At 36.9% G+C, this 17,903-nt stretch overlaps 3 protein-coding genes across 3 annotated transcripts in view; 2 read left to right on the forward strand and 1 right to left on the reverse strand.

The window, feature by feature from the left end:
- LOC148074400 (unconventional myosin-IXAa-like) overlaps positions 1-703 on the forward strand; it is a 59,766-nt gene extending 59,063 nt beyond the window's left edge. Inside the window, exon 41 of the mRNA XM_087796614.1 lies at positions 1-703. This exon is cut by the window's left edge and continues 786 nt beyond it. The gene's annotated coding sequence lies outside the window, so the exon portion shown is untranslated.
- A 4,480-nt stretch (positions 704-5,183) lies between these two features.
- On the forward strand, positions 5,184-7,363 carry plex9.2 (PML-like exon 9.2). The gene is made up of 2 exons (XM_087797656.1): positions 5,184-5,341; positions 6,749-7,363. The coding sequence occupies exons 1-2, from the start codon at positions 5,269-5,271 to the stop codon at positions 7,309-7,311; spliced, it is 636 nt and encodes a 211-aa protein (XP_087653782.1). The 5' UTR covers positions 5,184-5,268; the 3' UTR covers positions 7,312-7,363.
- A 506-nt stretch (positions 7,364-7,869) lies between these two features.
- Positions 7,870-17,120, reverse strand: mpi (mannose phosphate isomerase). The gene is made up of 8 exons (XM_087797087.1): positions 17,084-17,120; positions 16,231-16,358; positions 14,163-14,363; positions 13,960-14,101; positions 12,731-12,913; positions 11,251-11,424; positions 10,970-11,178; positions 7,870-9,494 (listed from the first exon to the last, which is right to left on the reverse strand). The coding sequence occupies exons 1-8, from the start codon at positions 17,097-17,099 to the stop codon at positions 9,276-9,278; spliced, it is 1,272 nt and encodes a 423-aa protein (XP_087653213.1). The 5' UTR covers positions 17,100-17,120; the 3' UTR covers positions 7,870-9,275.
- Between the last annotated feature and the right edge of the window lie 783 nt (positions 17,121-17,903).

The following is a 17,903-nucleotide window of genomic DNA, read 5'->3' on the forward strand; positions in this document are numbered from 1 at the left end:
GAATGGTTGTCTGTCTTTGTGTGTCCTGAGACGGACTGGCGTCCTGACCAGGGTGTCCCCTGCCTCTCGCCTGAACTAGCTGGGATAGACTCCAAAATGAACGAATGATGACGTGTCATTATTTGTGATTTACTGGGAGATTTATTAAGAACATTTTGCAGAAGAAAAATACTGTAGTTCCGGAGCTCGAGTCAAACTTCCGACACGTTTTTACTGTAAACTGACAACAAAAGTCTTTCCCTGGAACGTCTGAATAGTCATCTAGAGTTTCACCACTAGGTGGTCCAGACGCCATGATTCATTTTCCTCTTCATCTCTCATAAAATCAATGCTTTACGACTAGAAGTCACTTTACATCATCGCTATTTAAGTTGTGTTTTTAATGTGTAAACGAATGGCTAATTACTCAGACCGTGTACTAACATACTCCTTTTTTTGTTCTCATCAGGAATTTAAAGGGTTTTATCTTCTGCAAAATTATTGTTGGAGCTAATTTTAGCGAGTTTTGCTAACTAGCACAACACTCGGTCACTCTAAACTATTAACAGTGTCAAGAATCTGGTGTTATGATAAGTACTATGATACAGGGACAACAATTGGATAAATCGCCATTTATTGTGGTACTCTAGGAACTAAGGCTGCACGATATATTGAAAAAATATTAATATCGCGATATTGGCACATGTGATATGTATTTCGAAAACATGTGCGATAATTTATCATTTTTTATTGTATAAATCAAGAATTTCTTAAATACACACTTCGACCAATCAGTGTCACGTTCTGTAAAGTTGTCAATTTGTACTTCTATGTCTCGTTGTTGTTTACGTCTCCGTCTGTCTGTCAACTGTGCGGCGCAGCTTGTTAGGCTCGGTTGCTATGGCGACGCATCATGGCTCAGTATATACACAGAAGTAATACTAACTTAGGATCTAGTCAAACACGTAAGAACTTTTCATCTCGTCTCAGTTGTTTTCTTATAAGATCGTGAACTTCCAAACAAACCTGTCCGTCTTCACCGTATGCTAACGAGCTAAGTTGTTAGCATCATTTATAAAGTGTTATGTGTGCGTGTACAAGGAGGTGGATTTATTATTGATTTGGTGATATCCCGACGCGCCGGCGGCTCCTCTCTGATGTCGCTCAGTTTGGCGGGAAAACTGATGCAAGTCCCTTATAACTGAGCGTTATAAGAGATATTTTTATACCATCATGTCGGCACTGAAGCGCAGAAATAAACGTAAGGGAAATATCATCGTTTTCCTTCTTTAAACCCCCGGACCTATATCCAATATTAATATCACTATTCAAGAAACCAATATCGAATATCGCACTTATTTCCAATATCGTGCAGCCCTACTAGGAACACAGATATATTTGTAGTATTGTCCGAGTACTTGACTGTGATTGAAACATGGCGAACCGAGACAGTCCGTTGTGCGTTGATGTATCGCTGAGATGATGAACCGACTCGCACCACTGACATGTAGCCATACTGGTGACACAGCAGTGCCACGCAATGTCTACCTACAATATACTTGACCGCCATGTCGGGAACGCAGCAGTTCCCTGAAGCATGTATTTCTACGTATTATCATTGGTTTTAATGGGATTCAGTTTCTGAGCCTTGAAGGAAACAAAGATGTCACTTTCGTCCGTCACTGTCCATCAATTCAATTCTCTTCACATGTGCTTTTTTTTAAATATTATTTTATATTATATATTACGTAGAGTCGGGGTCTCAACCTCGTGGCTAGAGGTTCAACTACATGATGTTCTGGGGGCCCTACAGGTTCAATGAGTTATGATGGTTCAGTAACAAAGATAATCACAATTAATGTTATTTTTATGTTTGTTTGCGTCGTTAAAGTGGTTGTTTAAATAAAATATGCAAAAAAAATGGACAGAAATGGCTCAAAATTTAGGCTGAAAAACCACAGAAATCCTTTTTTATATTTGTTTACATCATTAAAGTGGTTGCTTCAATAAAATATGCCAAATAAATTGACAGAAATGGTCTAAAATTAAGGCTGAAAACCACAGAAATCCTTTTTTTATATTTGTTTTCATCATTAAAGTGGTTGTTTTAATGAAATACGGCAAAGAAATTGACAGAAATGTTCTAAAATTTAGGCTGAAAACCACATAAATCCTTTTTTATATTTATTTGCATTGTTAAAGTGGTTGTTTAAATAAAATACGCCAAAGAAATGGACAGAAATGGCCAAAATTTAGGCTGAAAAACCACAGAAATCCTTTTTTATATTTGTTTGCATCGTTAAAGTGGTTGTTTAAATAAAATACGCCCAAAAAATGGACAGAAATGGTCCAAAATTCAGGCCAAAAACCACAGAACCCCCACCATCAAAACCTGACCCTGTTGCCCCCCGAGCCACCTGAGTTTGAGACCCCCCCCTGAGTAATGCACTGTGAACTCAAGTGTAGCGTCACATGAAGAATAATATCTCACTTTTGTGTAGCAGACCCCGGATCAGACAGAATTGATCTCGTACTCACGGAGCTAAAGCATGATGTCATCAGCGTATAAAGACAAATTCCTCTGATCCCGATGACTATTGCCATGGTTACGCCGGCAGCTATCGCAACCGTTTTTTTCTGTTATTGGTTGTTGGTTTTTTTTCCGAACCTCATCCCTCGCTGAAGGCATCAGACCCAGTTTACAGGCCCGAGGGAGACGCTCGTCTTTCGTTGCACATTTTTATCGCCTCTTTTTTTTTCTTTTCTCATGGATATATTGTAAGTATTGTTTGAGAATAATATATTGTTTTTGTTGTTTAAATGTTGTCAGCAGTATTTTTTAAAAGAATAAACAACGCGGGCTGTGATGATCCACCTGCTTGTCCAGGACGTCAGTGTTTTGTCAGAACTTGATGGAGTTTTTTTTTTTCCTGGTGTTCAGAAGCCAAAGGACCCGCCAGGAGAAGATCTTTTGTTCAGTTGTTGTTGTTGAATATTTATCTTCTGGGAAAATGAGTTCTCAAGGTCGACGAGTTTGAGTTGAAGCGTAACTTTGCTGAAGAAGACGCCTCGGGGTCGGACGTTTTCCGTTGTTTTCTGAGCCGACGTTGCCACGGCGACTGTGAAAAAAGTAGCGTCTGTGAATCTGGTTGAGTCGCGTCGATAATAAGACAATAATAAGAGGTCCACGTGTCGCCCGAACTCTTCCGCTGGTGACGGATCCGACACTGTGACCCGCATTTGCACTAATGCCCAAATATGTCGACCATTATCTCTTCGGTTGACTTTCGTTTCAACGATATCTAACATTTTTTGCCAAATGTCTGTCGAAGCAAAAAATAAAAAAGGGAAACCGGACCAGTGGCTCTTTTTATTTTACTTTATTTATTTATTGAGGCCTGGTGTTGTGTTTCAACCATGTTTTGCTGATGCAAACACTGCAGTCACGATCCATCGTGGGTCAACAATAAGGTCAAGACTCCTGATGTTCGGTTTTTGACGATGAAATCTTTGTATTGTTACTTCTGTACACAGCCAGGGAAACGTCCGTAAATGTAAGCGTGTCACTGGAAAGCATGCTGTTTATTTTCGTTGTTTTTTTTTATACTATGTATGTACTATTTATGATCAGCTTTTGTCGTGGATGTACTTTGGTTTTAAGAGGATATATTATCTTCATGAACTACTCTGTGTCGCCGCATGTGTCTGGTTCTGCCACCGCTCCATCGACCCACTGTCCGGACATGGTTCTGTATACGGGGCGATGGTTTCATCTGTTTTTGTCTCTTTTTTAACCATTAAAAAAGAGGATGCAAACATTCTTCATGGCTGTAAACAGAATATGAAATATTTATAGGGAAATTTTGTTTGCTTATTAAAATAAGCCAAGTCAAATTGAAGTTGTACCTTTTTTTTCTTTGTCTCCAACACTCGCAATAATAAAGAGAGAACAGAAGATAAAGGGACGCGGAGGACGAAACATAAGATCTCGAGAAGTTAAAGCAGCTCTGGGTAGTTTTGTGTACTTTCATATTTTTGTACTTCAATAACTATTGATGACACATCAACTTAAAACTAGTTGAATGACTCGTATACTGTGACTTGAGGTGTTTTGTGTGATTTTTATTTTCACTGTAAAAGTTCTTGATGGTTTGAACATGATACATATCTACTGGTTGATGTGAATTACTGTAGAAAAACAAAGTTAAAGTTATGTTATTTACAAACAAAAACAAAGTTAAAGTTATGTTATTTACAAACAAAAACAAAGTTAAAGTTATGTTATTTACAAACAAAGTTAAAGTTATATTATTTACAAACAAAAACAAATTAAAGTTATGTTATTTACAAACAAAAACAAAGTTAAAGTTATGTTATTTACAAACAAAAACAAAGTTAAAGTTATGTTATTTACAAACAAAAACAAAGTTAAAGTTATGTTATTTACAAACAAAAACACTTTAAGGTTATGTTATTTACAAACAAAAACAAAGTTAAAGTTATGTTATTTACAAACAAAGTTAAAGTTATGTTATTTACAAACAAAAACAAATTTAAAGTTATGTTATTTACAAACAAAAACAAATTTAAAGTGATGTTATTTACAAACAAAAACAAAGTTAAAGTTATGTTATTTACAAACAAAGTTAAAGTTATATTATTTACAAACAAAAACAAATTAAAGTTATGTTATTTACAAACAAAGTTAAAGTTATATTATTTACAAACAAAAACAAATTAAAGTTATGTTATTTACAAACACCACAACCAGTAGATATGTATCATGTTCACACCATCAAAAACGTTTACAGTGAAAATAAAAATCACACAAAAACACCATAAGTCACAGTATACGAGTCATTCAACTAGTTTTAAGTTGATGTGTCGTCACTAGTTATTGTAGTACAAAAATATTAATGTACACAAAACTACCCAGAGCTGCTTTAATAAGGTTGTATTTCCGCTTCAATTATGTATTTATTTGTGATACAAATCAAGTGATGCAGACATATGTCTATAATAATATTCTGTTATTCTATAAATATTCAGTGAAAGCCAGAAATTAACTCAAGTTCGTCGCAAACTCAAAGAAGAGCACGAGATGTTTTACTCTCTGCCACTGGGGGCGCTGTGTACAGTCACTGCTTTTTTAGCGTAGAAGAAGAATCCTCAGTGACGGCGGGAGATTCGACCGTGAAGTGAAGTCTTCACGACTCTCGTTCAAAGATGAACAAATATTATCCATTTTAAACAAAAGTTCGTGAAACGTTCCTTCAGTGATGTCCAGAGATGCAGACCAGCGAGGAGCTTGAATCTGGCTCGAGCTCGTTGGTGTTTTTCGACCTGGAGACGACAGGACTGGGTGAGTTTCTCTATATTTAAAACTTCTATTGTTAAAAACTATAAACAATATTGTGTTATTAATATTCCTACATTTTCTAGTCACAGCTTCATGATGTTTAAACCGTAAAAATAATTAGTTTGAAACATATTTACAAGCGATATTTCATTAAAATAACTTCAAGTGTAATGTTACTACACTTATAAGTATTTCAAATTCTTCCTTAACATTTTTAAATAAATATTTTAATGAATAATTTCATAAATATTTGATTAGAACTTCAACAGGTTCACGATTTATGTCACTTATCATAAGTGACATAAATCGTGTACACAAAACATACACACATACCTAGTATCTGCAGGTTCTTGACAACATAAAACATAACATAATAACTTTGTAGAAGCTAAAGCTAATTCAATGAATGTATTCAATGTTTATACTGTTGCTAAGATCTTATATCAGTGTACGAGTTATAATAATATTGCATGTAAATATTCTTCCAGAAGTATTGTGTAGTTACATCTTCATACGATGCGTATCATGATACAGCGACAATGTTCCAATATATCGTGGTATATTTTGATACTGTAGTAACAAGTATATATGTGTAGTATTGTCCAGTACTTGACTCTGGTGTTGTGATAGTGTAGTAACAAGTGTATATGTGTAGTATTGTCCAGTACTTGACTCTGGTGTTGTGATAGTGTAGTAACAAGTGTATATGTGTAGTATTGTCCAGTACTTGACTCTGGTGTTGTGATAGTGTAGTAACAAGTATATATGTGTAGTATTGTCCAGTACTTGACTCTGGTGTTGTGATAGTGTAGTAACAAGTGTATATGTGTAGTATTGTCCAGTACTTGACTCTGGTGTTGTGATAGTGTAGTAACAAGTATATATGTGTAGTATTGTCCAGTACTTGACTCTGGTGTTGTGATAATGTAGTAACAAGTATATATGTGTAGTATTGTCCAGTACTTGACTCTGGAGTTGTAGTATTTACAGACCACATGACTCTTGATGAAGTTGTAACTGCTTTCATTTGTTTTCAAACTAAAATATGTCCAAACATCAGCTTTAAAAGCTGCTGGAGTCACTGTATCCTCTCGTCCTCAGTCATTGCAGGGATCTTGCGGGATTTCATTGTTCATTTGGCAAAGGAACTAATTTATTTGCAACACAAAAATAATTAAATGCCCAGTACTTGCATGTTAATTGTAAATAAAAAAAATTTCGAATCGATTTATTTTATATACAGTATATATACAATTTATTCAAATATTGCAATAAAATAACTATGATGAAAATTATACCTGATTTATTATTTATCATTTATATAAATTGATACATTGCTGTTAAATATCTATACAATATCGTAGAAAACAACGTTATACCTGAGAATACAATAGTGTTTTTTCTGTCCAGGTCGTGACTGTGACATCGTCCAGCTCGCCGCCGTGAGCGGCGCTCACTCCCTGAACCTCTACGTCCTTCCTTCGGCGCGAATACAACACGGCGCCGCCAAAGTGACCGGCTTCAGGGTGAAGAACCGGAGACTGTACCAGAACCGGCAGCCGGTCCGCACCAACTCCCTCCGCGAGGTCCTGGTGTCGTTCATCGTCTTCCTGCGAGCGCTGGGGCGCCCCCTGCTGCTGGGACACAACATCCGTCGCTTCGACTGTCCGGTGCTGTCCCGGGCCCTGGACCAGCTGGACCTCCGGCGTGAGTTCACGGCGTCGGTGTCGGGCTGCGTGGACACGCTGCCTCTGGCCCGCCAGATGCTGCGCCAGCGCGGCCTGCGCAGCTTCAGGCAGGAGAAGCTGGTCCAGGAGCTGCTGGGAGTCTCTTACGACGCCCACGACGCCCTGGAGGACGTGCGAGCGCTCCAGGCCGTCTACCAGGTCCTTCAGCCCTCGCCGGACCTGCTGAGGAGGAACATGTTCTCCATGGACGATAAGGTACAAGAGACACGAGACGATTTGAGTTGATATTAGTTCCTCACGTCAGTGGTTTTTCCACTTTTTATGTCATTTGAGACAGTTTTACTCTATTTGTGTTCAGGCATATAATTCTATTTACATCCCAAAATAATAAAGACATATTTTTATAGAAAAGTAAAAGCACGGTTCATTCGACTCTTATTTATTCATTAGATTGAAGGTTGCTGGTTCACTTCCAGGCCAACTTGTGACCTTTCTGTGTGTAGTTAGTTTGTTCTCCTCGTGTTGTGTGCGTTTACTCCGGACACTCCGGTTTCCTCCCACAGTCACAAAAACATACAGAGGTTGATTGAGAACTTGGGGAAATTGTCCGTAGGTATGAGTGTGTGTGTGAATGGTTGTCTGTCTTTGTGTGTCCTGAGACAGACTGGCGTCCTGTCCAGGGTGTCCCCTGCCTCTCACCCTATGATACTGGGATAGACTCCAGTCTCCCCACGACCCCCACAAGGGATAAAGCGGTAGAAAATGAATGAATGTCGTGTCCATGATGTGTCGATACAAACAATATACTACTGAAAAGAAAAGTTTCATTTTAACAAACATAAGTAGAGTTCATAACCGTTTATTTCACAATCATCTCTTCATCCATTTTCATGCTACAGCAGCTTCAGCTTCAAACTCTTGCTCCGTCAGGAAGACAAACAAAAACAGGCCGAAATCACACGTATGGTCGTTTAATGCAAGATAGATTAGTCGGTACAGTTGACCTCATCTCATGTCAGGGCACAAGCAAATGTAGGGACACGACTCAAGTATTTAAAGGAGCACGTTTTAAAAACGGCCATAAAAACATTCTCATCATTCCTGGTAGGATTTCTCACAGAGTAACAGACGACATGCGTTCGTAACTACAGCTCAAGTGAAGCTGCTTCTCTCAGGACGTATATAATCTTATAATAATCTTTGTTGTTGCACAATAACTGTTCTCGTGATACTTTAACATGACAACCATGAATTCCAGTCTGGTTAAAAACAATGATGTAGAGGTTCATGTGTTATAACACTATAATAATAATAAACTATAGGATTGTTGTGGAGGGAAAAACTTTATTAAAGCTTATTAAAGTTACTGTGTCATCAGAATATTGAAGATTTAAAATGTTGAATTTCTTTATCAACATTTTTTTGTTCTTTTTAACCATTGATTTCTTTTTTGGAGTAATTTAATTCAAAAATGTCTATTTGGTCGGATTTTTTTTAAATGTATAATTTATTTATTTCTTAAAAATATTTGCTTTAAAAAAAATCTCTTTTTTAATACAAATCCAGTAAATGCAGACAAATATTATTTTAAATATTTGTTTTATTTGTTTCTGTTTTTTTGTTTGTTTTGACTTTGATATTTGAAATCAACGAATTAGAAAATATATATGTTTTAATTCAATATTGCACTCAGTATAATAGTGACACTAAACAATAGTACAGATCTTTGATCCTTTGCTACTACATATCTTTGACTTATTTTTACCACCATTTTTATATTTAATTTAAAAAGATTCAGATTAAAAAATATTTAATTTAGAAAATATATTTTTGAATGATTGGAATATTAGAATATCAAACCCTTTGGGATAATATACATTTAATACATTTATTTTGATATATTCCATGTTTTTAAATCAGTTTAAAATAAGTTTAACCTTTACATATATAAATTTAAATACATCATACAATAAAACGAAATGGATTAAATGATGCAAAAAATATTAAAAGTTTAAATATATCACTCAATATTCTGATGGCACCGATATACTTCCATAAAAGCTCCTCTATGAAGGTAAAACACTGCAATACATGATTCTTAAATACAGTAAAACTGCATAAACGTCTATTCAGATCAAATATGCGCAGCAACCGTTTAAAACTATAGTAAAACTATTAAAACTACATGATAAAATGAATAACCTGGACAGTCCAGTGCAGGAAAACAACTAGTAAACATGAGGCAGCAGCTACAGGAGGCAACACGCCCGGAACATCACCATCCCAGACTTGGAGGTCACGTGCAGAACGACGCTCTCATTGGCCGAGACGAACAGGACGGCGCCGCGCCTCAGAGCGATGTCGGAGAGAGCGGCGGCCGACGTGGCCGTGGCGTCGCCCTGGACGACCAGGAGGATACTGGCGCTGTCCACTGACGCCACCGTGTACTGCTTGACCGACGCCGGCACCTGGAGGCGGAACCATCGGTGAGCGGAGAGAAAACATCCAGGATCTGGGATCGTGTTTCGTGAAAATATCAGGTCGGTGTCGACTTGTTTAGTCGCGACAGAGAATTTGATTATTTGGTGATTAAGTAATTGGAATTTTAATATTATTAATATATATTGAAATGTTTTTATAGCATTGGATAATTTCTTTTTTTAATAATTGGATTCAATAACAAGTTTATTTAAAGTAACATTTGTTTTATTTAATAGTTGAAAAACAAAATAAAAAATATTTTATAAGGATTATTATTAAATTTTTTACACAGAGTTTGATATTGTAATTTCAATAAGTAAAAAATAAACTTTCTAAATTCAATATTTCTCAATTAGAAGTCTCTTAAATTCAATGTAAAAATGTCAAACTCTCAGCCAATGACAGAAGCACTAACAGAGCAAGCGCTATATAAATAAATATTACTTACTTAATGTTTTTATTTTGAATTTAATTGGTTATGGATTTTATAATATGTATTTAAATGATGTATTTATTTTTACACTCAGTGTCAAAGCAAATACATATAAATATATTCATTTTAATTTAACGTTAAAGTTCAATAATTTAAAAATATTATTCGATAATTTCTTAATTCAACCTTAAAATATAGAAATTAATAAATAAATTATGAAATGCTCAAAAAACAATGTTTTCAATAAAAATTAAATTAAAATTCAACCATTTTATGGTACCAGTGCCATCAATCATTTGTCAAACAGGCACAAGTGTGAAACGACCTACAATCCAGGAAGTAAACCCTAAAAAACCCTGGAAGTTACACCAAGAAAAGAGGTCAGAGGTCAATAATGACAGACCAGGGGCCTCATGAACTAAGAAGTTCGTAGATCTTCTACTAAATATGTGCGGAAACTTATATCCAGAAGATGGTGCAGAACATAAATATTCACATTTAGTCACTTTTCCTTCTACATCCCGATCAACGTAGAATTAATCGTATACTTGTTCGTCCCTTTCCACTCATTTACATATTTAAATGAGTCGTGATTTTTCTCCCCACGATCAGAACAAACAAACGAAAACATGAATTTAAACTGGATTAACTGTTTATATTCGTTCATTTAAACATGACATGAACATATTTATTTAAATAGTGCAGACGAGCTCCGTGTAAATGTTTATATTTTATATACACGGTTATTAACAATAATACTTTATTTACAGACGATCAGGGGCTCATTTGAAAATGTCTCAAAATGAGTTTAACAAGAATAAAAGTGTAAATCAGTGACTTAAAGAGTATTGATGATCTGATCGTGTTTCATATAAATATGTGACCCAACTTGTGTGTGTTTAACCCTTCAGTACACGAGGCCACTGGTGCTGCAACTACTCCAGAAATGTTTAGTAGTTTTTGGAAACAAAGATTTAATGAGCAATTATTGATCTATTGACCGTAAATCAAACCATGATCCTCACTCACCTGTATCCTCATGACCGTGAAGTCGGGCACCGGGGGGTCATAGAGGGAGACGCAGGGGTCAGACGGGTCCTGGACACACGGGAATATTTTGGAAGCGGCCGGACAGGGACTGTAGTCCAGCATCTCGCACAGAGTGTTGACGTCGATGTACTTGGGCGTCAGTCCCGCCCGGACCGTGTTGTCGGAGCAGGCCATGCACTCGATGCAGTCTGGAAGAGAAGGATCTCGTCGGTGACCCCGGGACCACGTCACACCCCTGAACTACATGCAGGACCTCTGACCTCCGTACAGGTAGGCGTGCGGCTCGTTGGCTCCCAGGAACATGGCTTGATCCGGCTCCAGGGTCATGTGGTTGAGGAAGTAGATGGAGAAGCAGCCGATGTCTCCGGGATACTGGGAGTGAAGGCGGAGCAACAACTCACCGTTGCTTCCTGACGTGTCCTTCTCTGCTGCGACTGTAGTTCAAACCAGAGTCAAGTACTGGACAATACTACACATATATACTTGTTACTACACTATCACAACACCAGAGTCAAGTACTGGACAATACTACACATATATACTTGTTACTACACTATTACAACACCAGAGTCAAGTACTGGACAATACTACACATATATACTTGTTACTACACTATCACAACACCAGAGTCAAGTACTGGACAATACTACACATATATACTTGTTACTACACTATTACAACACCAGAGTCAAGTACTGGACAATACTACACATATATACTTGTTACTACACTATCACAACACCAGAGTCAAGTACTCGACAATACTACACATATATACTTGTTACTATACTATCACAACACCAGAGTCAAGTACTGGACAATACTACACATATATACTTGTTACTACACTATTACAACACCAGAGTCAAGTACTGGACAATACTACACATATATACTTGTTACTACACTATCGCAACACCAGAGTCAAGTACTGGACAATACTACACATATATACTTGTTACTACAGTATTACAACACCAGAGTCAAGTACTGGACAATACTACACATATATACTTGTTACTACACTATCGCAACACCAGAGTCAAGTACTCGACAATACTACACATATATACTTGTTACTACACTATTACAACACCAGAGTCAAGTACTGGACAATACTACACATATATACTTGTTACTACACTATTACAACACCAGAGTCAAGTTCTCGACAATACTACACATATATACTTGTTACTACACTATTACAACACCAGAGTCAAGTACTGGACAATACTACACATATATACTTGTTACTACACTATCACAACACCAGAGTCAAGTACTGGACAATACTACACATATATACTTGTTACTGCACTATCACAACACCAGAGTCAAGTACTCAACAATACTACAAATATATTCTCGTTACTACACTATCACAATATAGTCCTTATAATAATTCAAATATTTTCTTATAACCAAAAAAACAAACAAATGCAAAAGTTTAATTTAAATGATCAAATAAAGCAAAATAACTAGCTTAGTTATTATAATTGTGTAATATTTAAAATAAAAATATTCTTCAATAAAAAAGTAAAATAAAGTCATCAAACAAGAACCTTTAATTACTTAAATTAGTTAAATATTAATATTATCCATCACACTTTTTTTTTTGTTTTGCTGTGACCTCATGATACACTTTTCCAGCGTCTGGTTTCATGAATCAAATGTTATTGTTTCAACTGTTGCTTGTTGAAAATGTCACAGAGAGAAGATCCAGAAACCACTGCTCACCTTCTTCACTGACTCTCTTCACCAGCATGTTGAGTTGATCCACAAACACCTTCTTCTCACAGTTCATCATCCTGGTGAAGCACTTCTTCAGGGCCCGACCCGTGGACTCCCCCCCGTCCTCGGAACTGCAGCGCAGCTCCTCCGCGGCCTCGTTCCCCACCAGAGCTCGGAATTCTGGGACGGCTTCAGCAAACACATGGAAATACTCAACGCTGTTGCTCTGTCTCAAATCACATACTTCTCTTAGTATACTAGAAGTTAGTATCATCAGGATAGTGTACGTACTAACTAGTAACTAATCCTCCACAGATAGTATGTCTCAAATCACATACTTCTCTTAGTACACTAGAAGTTAGTATGCATCAGGATAGTGTACGTACTAACTAGTAACTAATCCTCCACAGATAGTATGTCTCAAACATACTTCTCTTAGTATACTAGAAGTTAGTATCATCAGGATAGTGTACGTACTAACTAGTAACTAATTCTCCACAGATAGTATGTCTCAAACATACTTCTCTTAGTACACTAGAAGTTAGTATCATCAGGATAGTGTACGTACTAACTAGTAACTAATTCTCCACAGATAGTATGTCTCAAACATACTTCTCTTAGTATACAAGAAGTTAGTATCATCAGGATAGTGTACATACTAACTAGTAACTAATCCTCCACAGATAGTATGTCTCAAATCAAACTCTGCTGCTACAAACTAACAGGAAATGACGCGACAGCTTCTTCTTCTACTACTATTTAAGGATGATTTCAACCAGCTGTAGGAACACTAGCGACACCTGCTGGCAGCACGTTTTGCAAGTTTGGAAAAAGAAATAAAGAAAAAATATGAGAATCTAAATATCCACGAGATATTTATGCCGGTATCAGCACCGAAGACGTGTTTATCCTCCTACTGCTGCTGAAAATACACCTGTAAGTATATGTATATATGTGTGTGTGTGTGTGTATATATATATATATATATATATATATATATATAAATGACGTAACTTCTGTTTACAACGTCACTAAGATGGAGTTGTTTAGTGTAGAAAGTGTCCATCGATCCATACTCAGTTTTGTGTGTGTTTTAGTGACAATTTAGTGTGTATGGAGCACTACATTTCGCATACTAAGAATTGAGACACACTTATGCACTAAAAATACTAACTTTGAGTACGCTAGTATGCGATTTGGGACACGGCACGGGGTCTTCGTCGAAGGCGACTCACATTTCAGGAAGCCGAGGATCTCGTGGAGGGGTCTGAAACCACACAGGCCCTGGAAGCGAGTGAGCGCGATGGCCATCTCCGGCTTGTGGTTGCTGTCGGGGTAGTGCTCCGGGAACTGGTGGTGGAGCCGAGCGGCCAGATCCTGACCACACGGGAGGGTGAAGGTCAGAGAGAGACGGACTTCAGGTCAGTACGAGACTCACTCTGTTGGGGTGAGCCTGGATGGACAGGGCCGTGTTGACGGACAGCACTTTGAGGAGGAAGGGAAGCTCGCCCTGGAAGTCGTCTTTGACCCGGGAGCCCAGGCAGGCGGGGAAGTGGGCGATCCACTGGCCCAGGGTGGTCTGTGGGATCCTGTTGTCCTTGATTTGAGCGTCACCCTTGGGATGAGCCCCCATCCACAACTGTAGGGGCGACACGTGTGTGAAGGACGATACATGACACCGTTAGAAATAATGAAGGTATAAATACATTTAAATACGTGTGTGAATACATGTTAAAATGTCGCCTGATCTATTTCTGTGTAATTATACCTTAAATGATGTATATACTTTCACTCATTAATGTTTAATAATGTATTTAATTATTCCAACGTTGATTTATTCATAGATTTCCTTTATACTCATTCATTTTCTGTCGCTTCATCCCTTACTGGGGTCGCAGGGAGACTGGAGTCTATCCCAGTGTCATAGGGCGAGAGGCAGGGGACACCCTGGACAGGACGCCAGTCTGTCTCAGGACACACAAAGACACACAACCATTCACACACACACTCATACCTACGGACAATTTTCCCTCAAGTTCTAAATCAACCTCTGTATGTTTTTGTGATTGTGGGAGTTTTATAAAAATGGCAGCGTTTTTTAGACATTTTATATTTTTTACATTTATTCGTACATTTTTACATGCATTTATTTATTTATAATATAGTGATTAATAGTACTTTGTAACTGCTGCCTTTACCTGTATAATAAGTGATGAATATACACACACACACAATTGGATAAGAAGTTATTTACATTTATTTATATGTACATGTATTTAATCATGTCCTTCGTATATTTTGAGGTTATTTGACAGTTTCTTTCTCGGGTCCATCTGGTCTCCATTTGAAATCCACCTCGAATCGAACCCACGTCTGTCTTTCCATCTCTTTCTTGCTTCAGAAAAACTTCTCACTCGTTGCTGAAAAACTAACGTAGACTATCGTGAAAGTCGATATCATTCCCGCTTTAAAAGCATCAAAACCTCATCGAGGCCAAACTTGAACCACATTTTTTGGAACTGGCAGAAATCCTGAACCACCCACAGCTGTATGTCAAACATTAACCAGTTTATCTCCAGGTCAACATTAGGTTTTTTGATTGTTTAATACACGCCTGGCACGAAACTATCGAGAAGAATCACTTTCAAATGCACAGAGAGGTCATAAAGGTAGAAGAACAACCCCCTCAAAACATATATACAGTATACCGGTATATAAAAATAGTAAAATGTTAACTTCTATTTTGTTTGATCATATTGTGGTTGCAAAAACCGGCCGCTAGATGGAAGCAGACATTAAGGTTATGGTAGCTAAAGGAACAATGAAATCCCTGCGGTGGCTGAGTACGAGAGGATACAGTGACTCCAGCAGCTTTTAAAGCTGATGTTTGGACATATTTTGGTTTGAAAACAAATGAAAGTAGTTACGACTTCGTCAAGAGTCATGTGGTCTGTAAATACTACAACACCAGAGTCAAGTACTGGTCAATACTACACATATATACTTGTTACCACACTATCACAACACCAGAGTCAAGTACTGGACAATACTACACATATATACTTGTTACTATACTATCACAACACCAGAGTCAAGTACTGGACAATACTACACATATATACTTGTTACCACACTATCACAACACCAGAGTCAGTACTGGACAATACTACACATATATACTTGTTACTATACTATTACAACACCAGAGTCAAGTACTGGACAATACTACAAAAACATTTTTGTTTCTACACCATCACAACACCAGAGTCAAGTACTGGACAATACTACACATATATACTTGTTACTATACCATTACAACACCAGAGTCAAGTACTCGACAATACTACAAATACATTTTTGTTACTACAGTATCACTATATATCGTATCCTTGCCTGTGTATCGTGATATGCAGATTCTTTCCGATACAAGACATTATATTTCACATATCTATAGTAGAATTGAGCTTCATTATAGCAATAGTTCCTCTGATTAATAAACTGTTTACCTCGGCGTATGGTTTCTGATCCTCGATGACGGACAGTGGGTCTCCACCAACCACCAGCTTGGCCACCTCACTGTCCAGACCTATCTTGCCCCAGGCATAGTTCTGCACGGCACAGGTCAGCTGGAACACTGGCAAACAAAAACAAGTTTAATATCTTAAGACGTTTTTATTTGTTCAGGCTTTTCCTTGATTTTCTGGAACTCCTGTTGTGTTCTCAGTTTTATCTTGATCTTTAAAGTATATACTTTATTGAATATTGTTTTAATTGTTTAAGTGCTTTGTGACCCTGGTCTGGAAAAGCACTATACAAATAAAAATTACTTACTTACTTATAGAAAACTTTTTAAAAATAACACAGATTAATCTCGTCTAAAGCATTTCAAGGAAATTATTTTATTATTGAAGATGATGATATATAAAAATCTGTATAATATTTATTTTTCCAGCAATTATTTCTAACTTTATTTGTTTTGTTTATTCATGTTCGACGTGCAAACTTTAAATATATTATCAGTTTAATAATATTCCATGAACACAGTTGCGGCTGAAAATCAAAACACTTTGTCACGAAGAGAAAAACGATCAAAAATAATACATTGTTTCCGTGCAAACAAAGTATTTATTAAAATGCATCATAAATAGGTTCATAACATCACAAATAAAATACAATTAAATGGATATTTTTGACATTTCTCGTGTTTCCTTCTGTTGATGTTTGTTCAGATAAATGCGTTTTTATTCGCCGAACACAAACATTAACACCGTAAACGTATCTCCGAGATAAGATCAAATAAACGTGACAGTTTAAGAACGAGACACCAAACAATGACACCTTCGCTGAGAACAAACTCACCTCTAACTTCCGCCATCGTTGCGACGTCGACTGTCAGATGCAAACACGTCATCGGACTCTTATATAGCGCCGCCTCCTGGAGCGGTGCGTGCATCTGATTGGACAGGCGAGGGAAGAGGGCGGAACCATGAGATCTAATTGGCTGTTTTAACAGGAAGGCGGGCTCTGGCAGCACCGCGACCAATAGTCTCGTTAGAATAGAGTCGTGGTTTAGCTCCAGCAGTGCATCATGGTACGTTTTTTTTAATTTGTTTTGAAATACTTTTTAGAGTTAAAAAATAAATAAATCACACATATATGAGAGAAAGACAACATATTATTAGATAAGATTCCAGATTATCTTTGCTTACACTCTGAAGTGAAAGTTTAGTTTTGTATTTATTTATCTTTGAGGGATGATGCAGTCAACATAGTTACAATACACGTTTGAAATTGATGTGCTGCATAAATAATGTTTAGCTTGTGCTAGTTTTCAACTCCTGTCCCTGGTTGGGCCTTTTTTTTTTACAATATTAGAAAATACACAATAAAAGTCTATAGTGCAAAACTATTGTAAAACATTTACAGTACAATCAAAATTCATTTACATACACAGTGCTACTTACAAATGGTTAAATATTTGATTTGTTTTCCTTTAAACCTGAGGTTTTTGAACTCTGATATACAATTATTTGCTAAGATGGTAAATTATGAATATTTTTAAATTCAATTAAAGTGTTTTTCTAGTGAGAGCGTGAAGTCAGAGTTAATATGATGAATAAACCATGTTATGGTCAAAGTCTCATAATAAATTGTAATTGTAACTTTCAGGGTAAGGCAT

Source organism: Callionymus lyra, chromosome 8, assembly GCF_982586985.1.
Source record: "Callionymus lyra chromosome 8, fCalLyr1.hap1.1, whole genome shotgun sequence".
Lineage (NCBI taxonomy): Eukaryota > Metazoa > Chordata > Actinopteri > Syngnathiformes > Callionymidae > Callionymus > Callionymus lyra.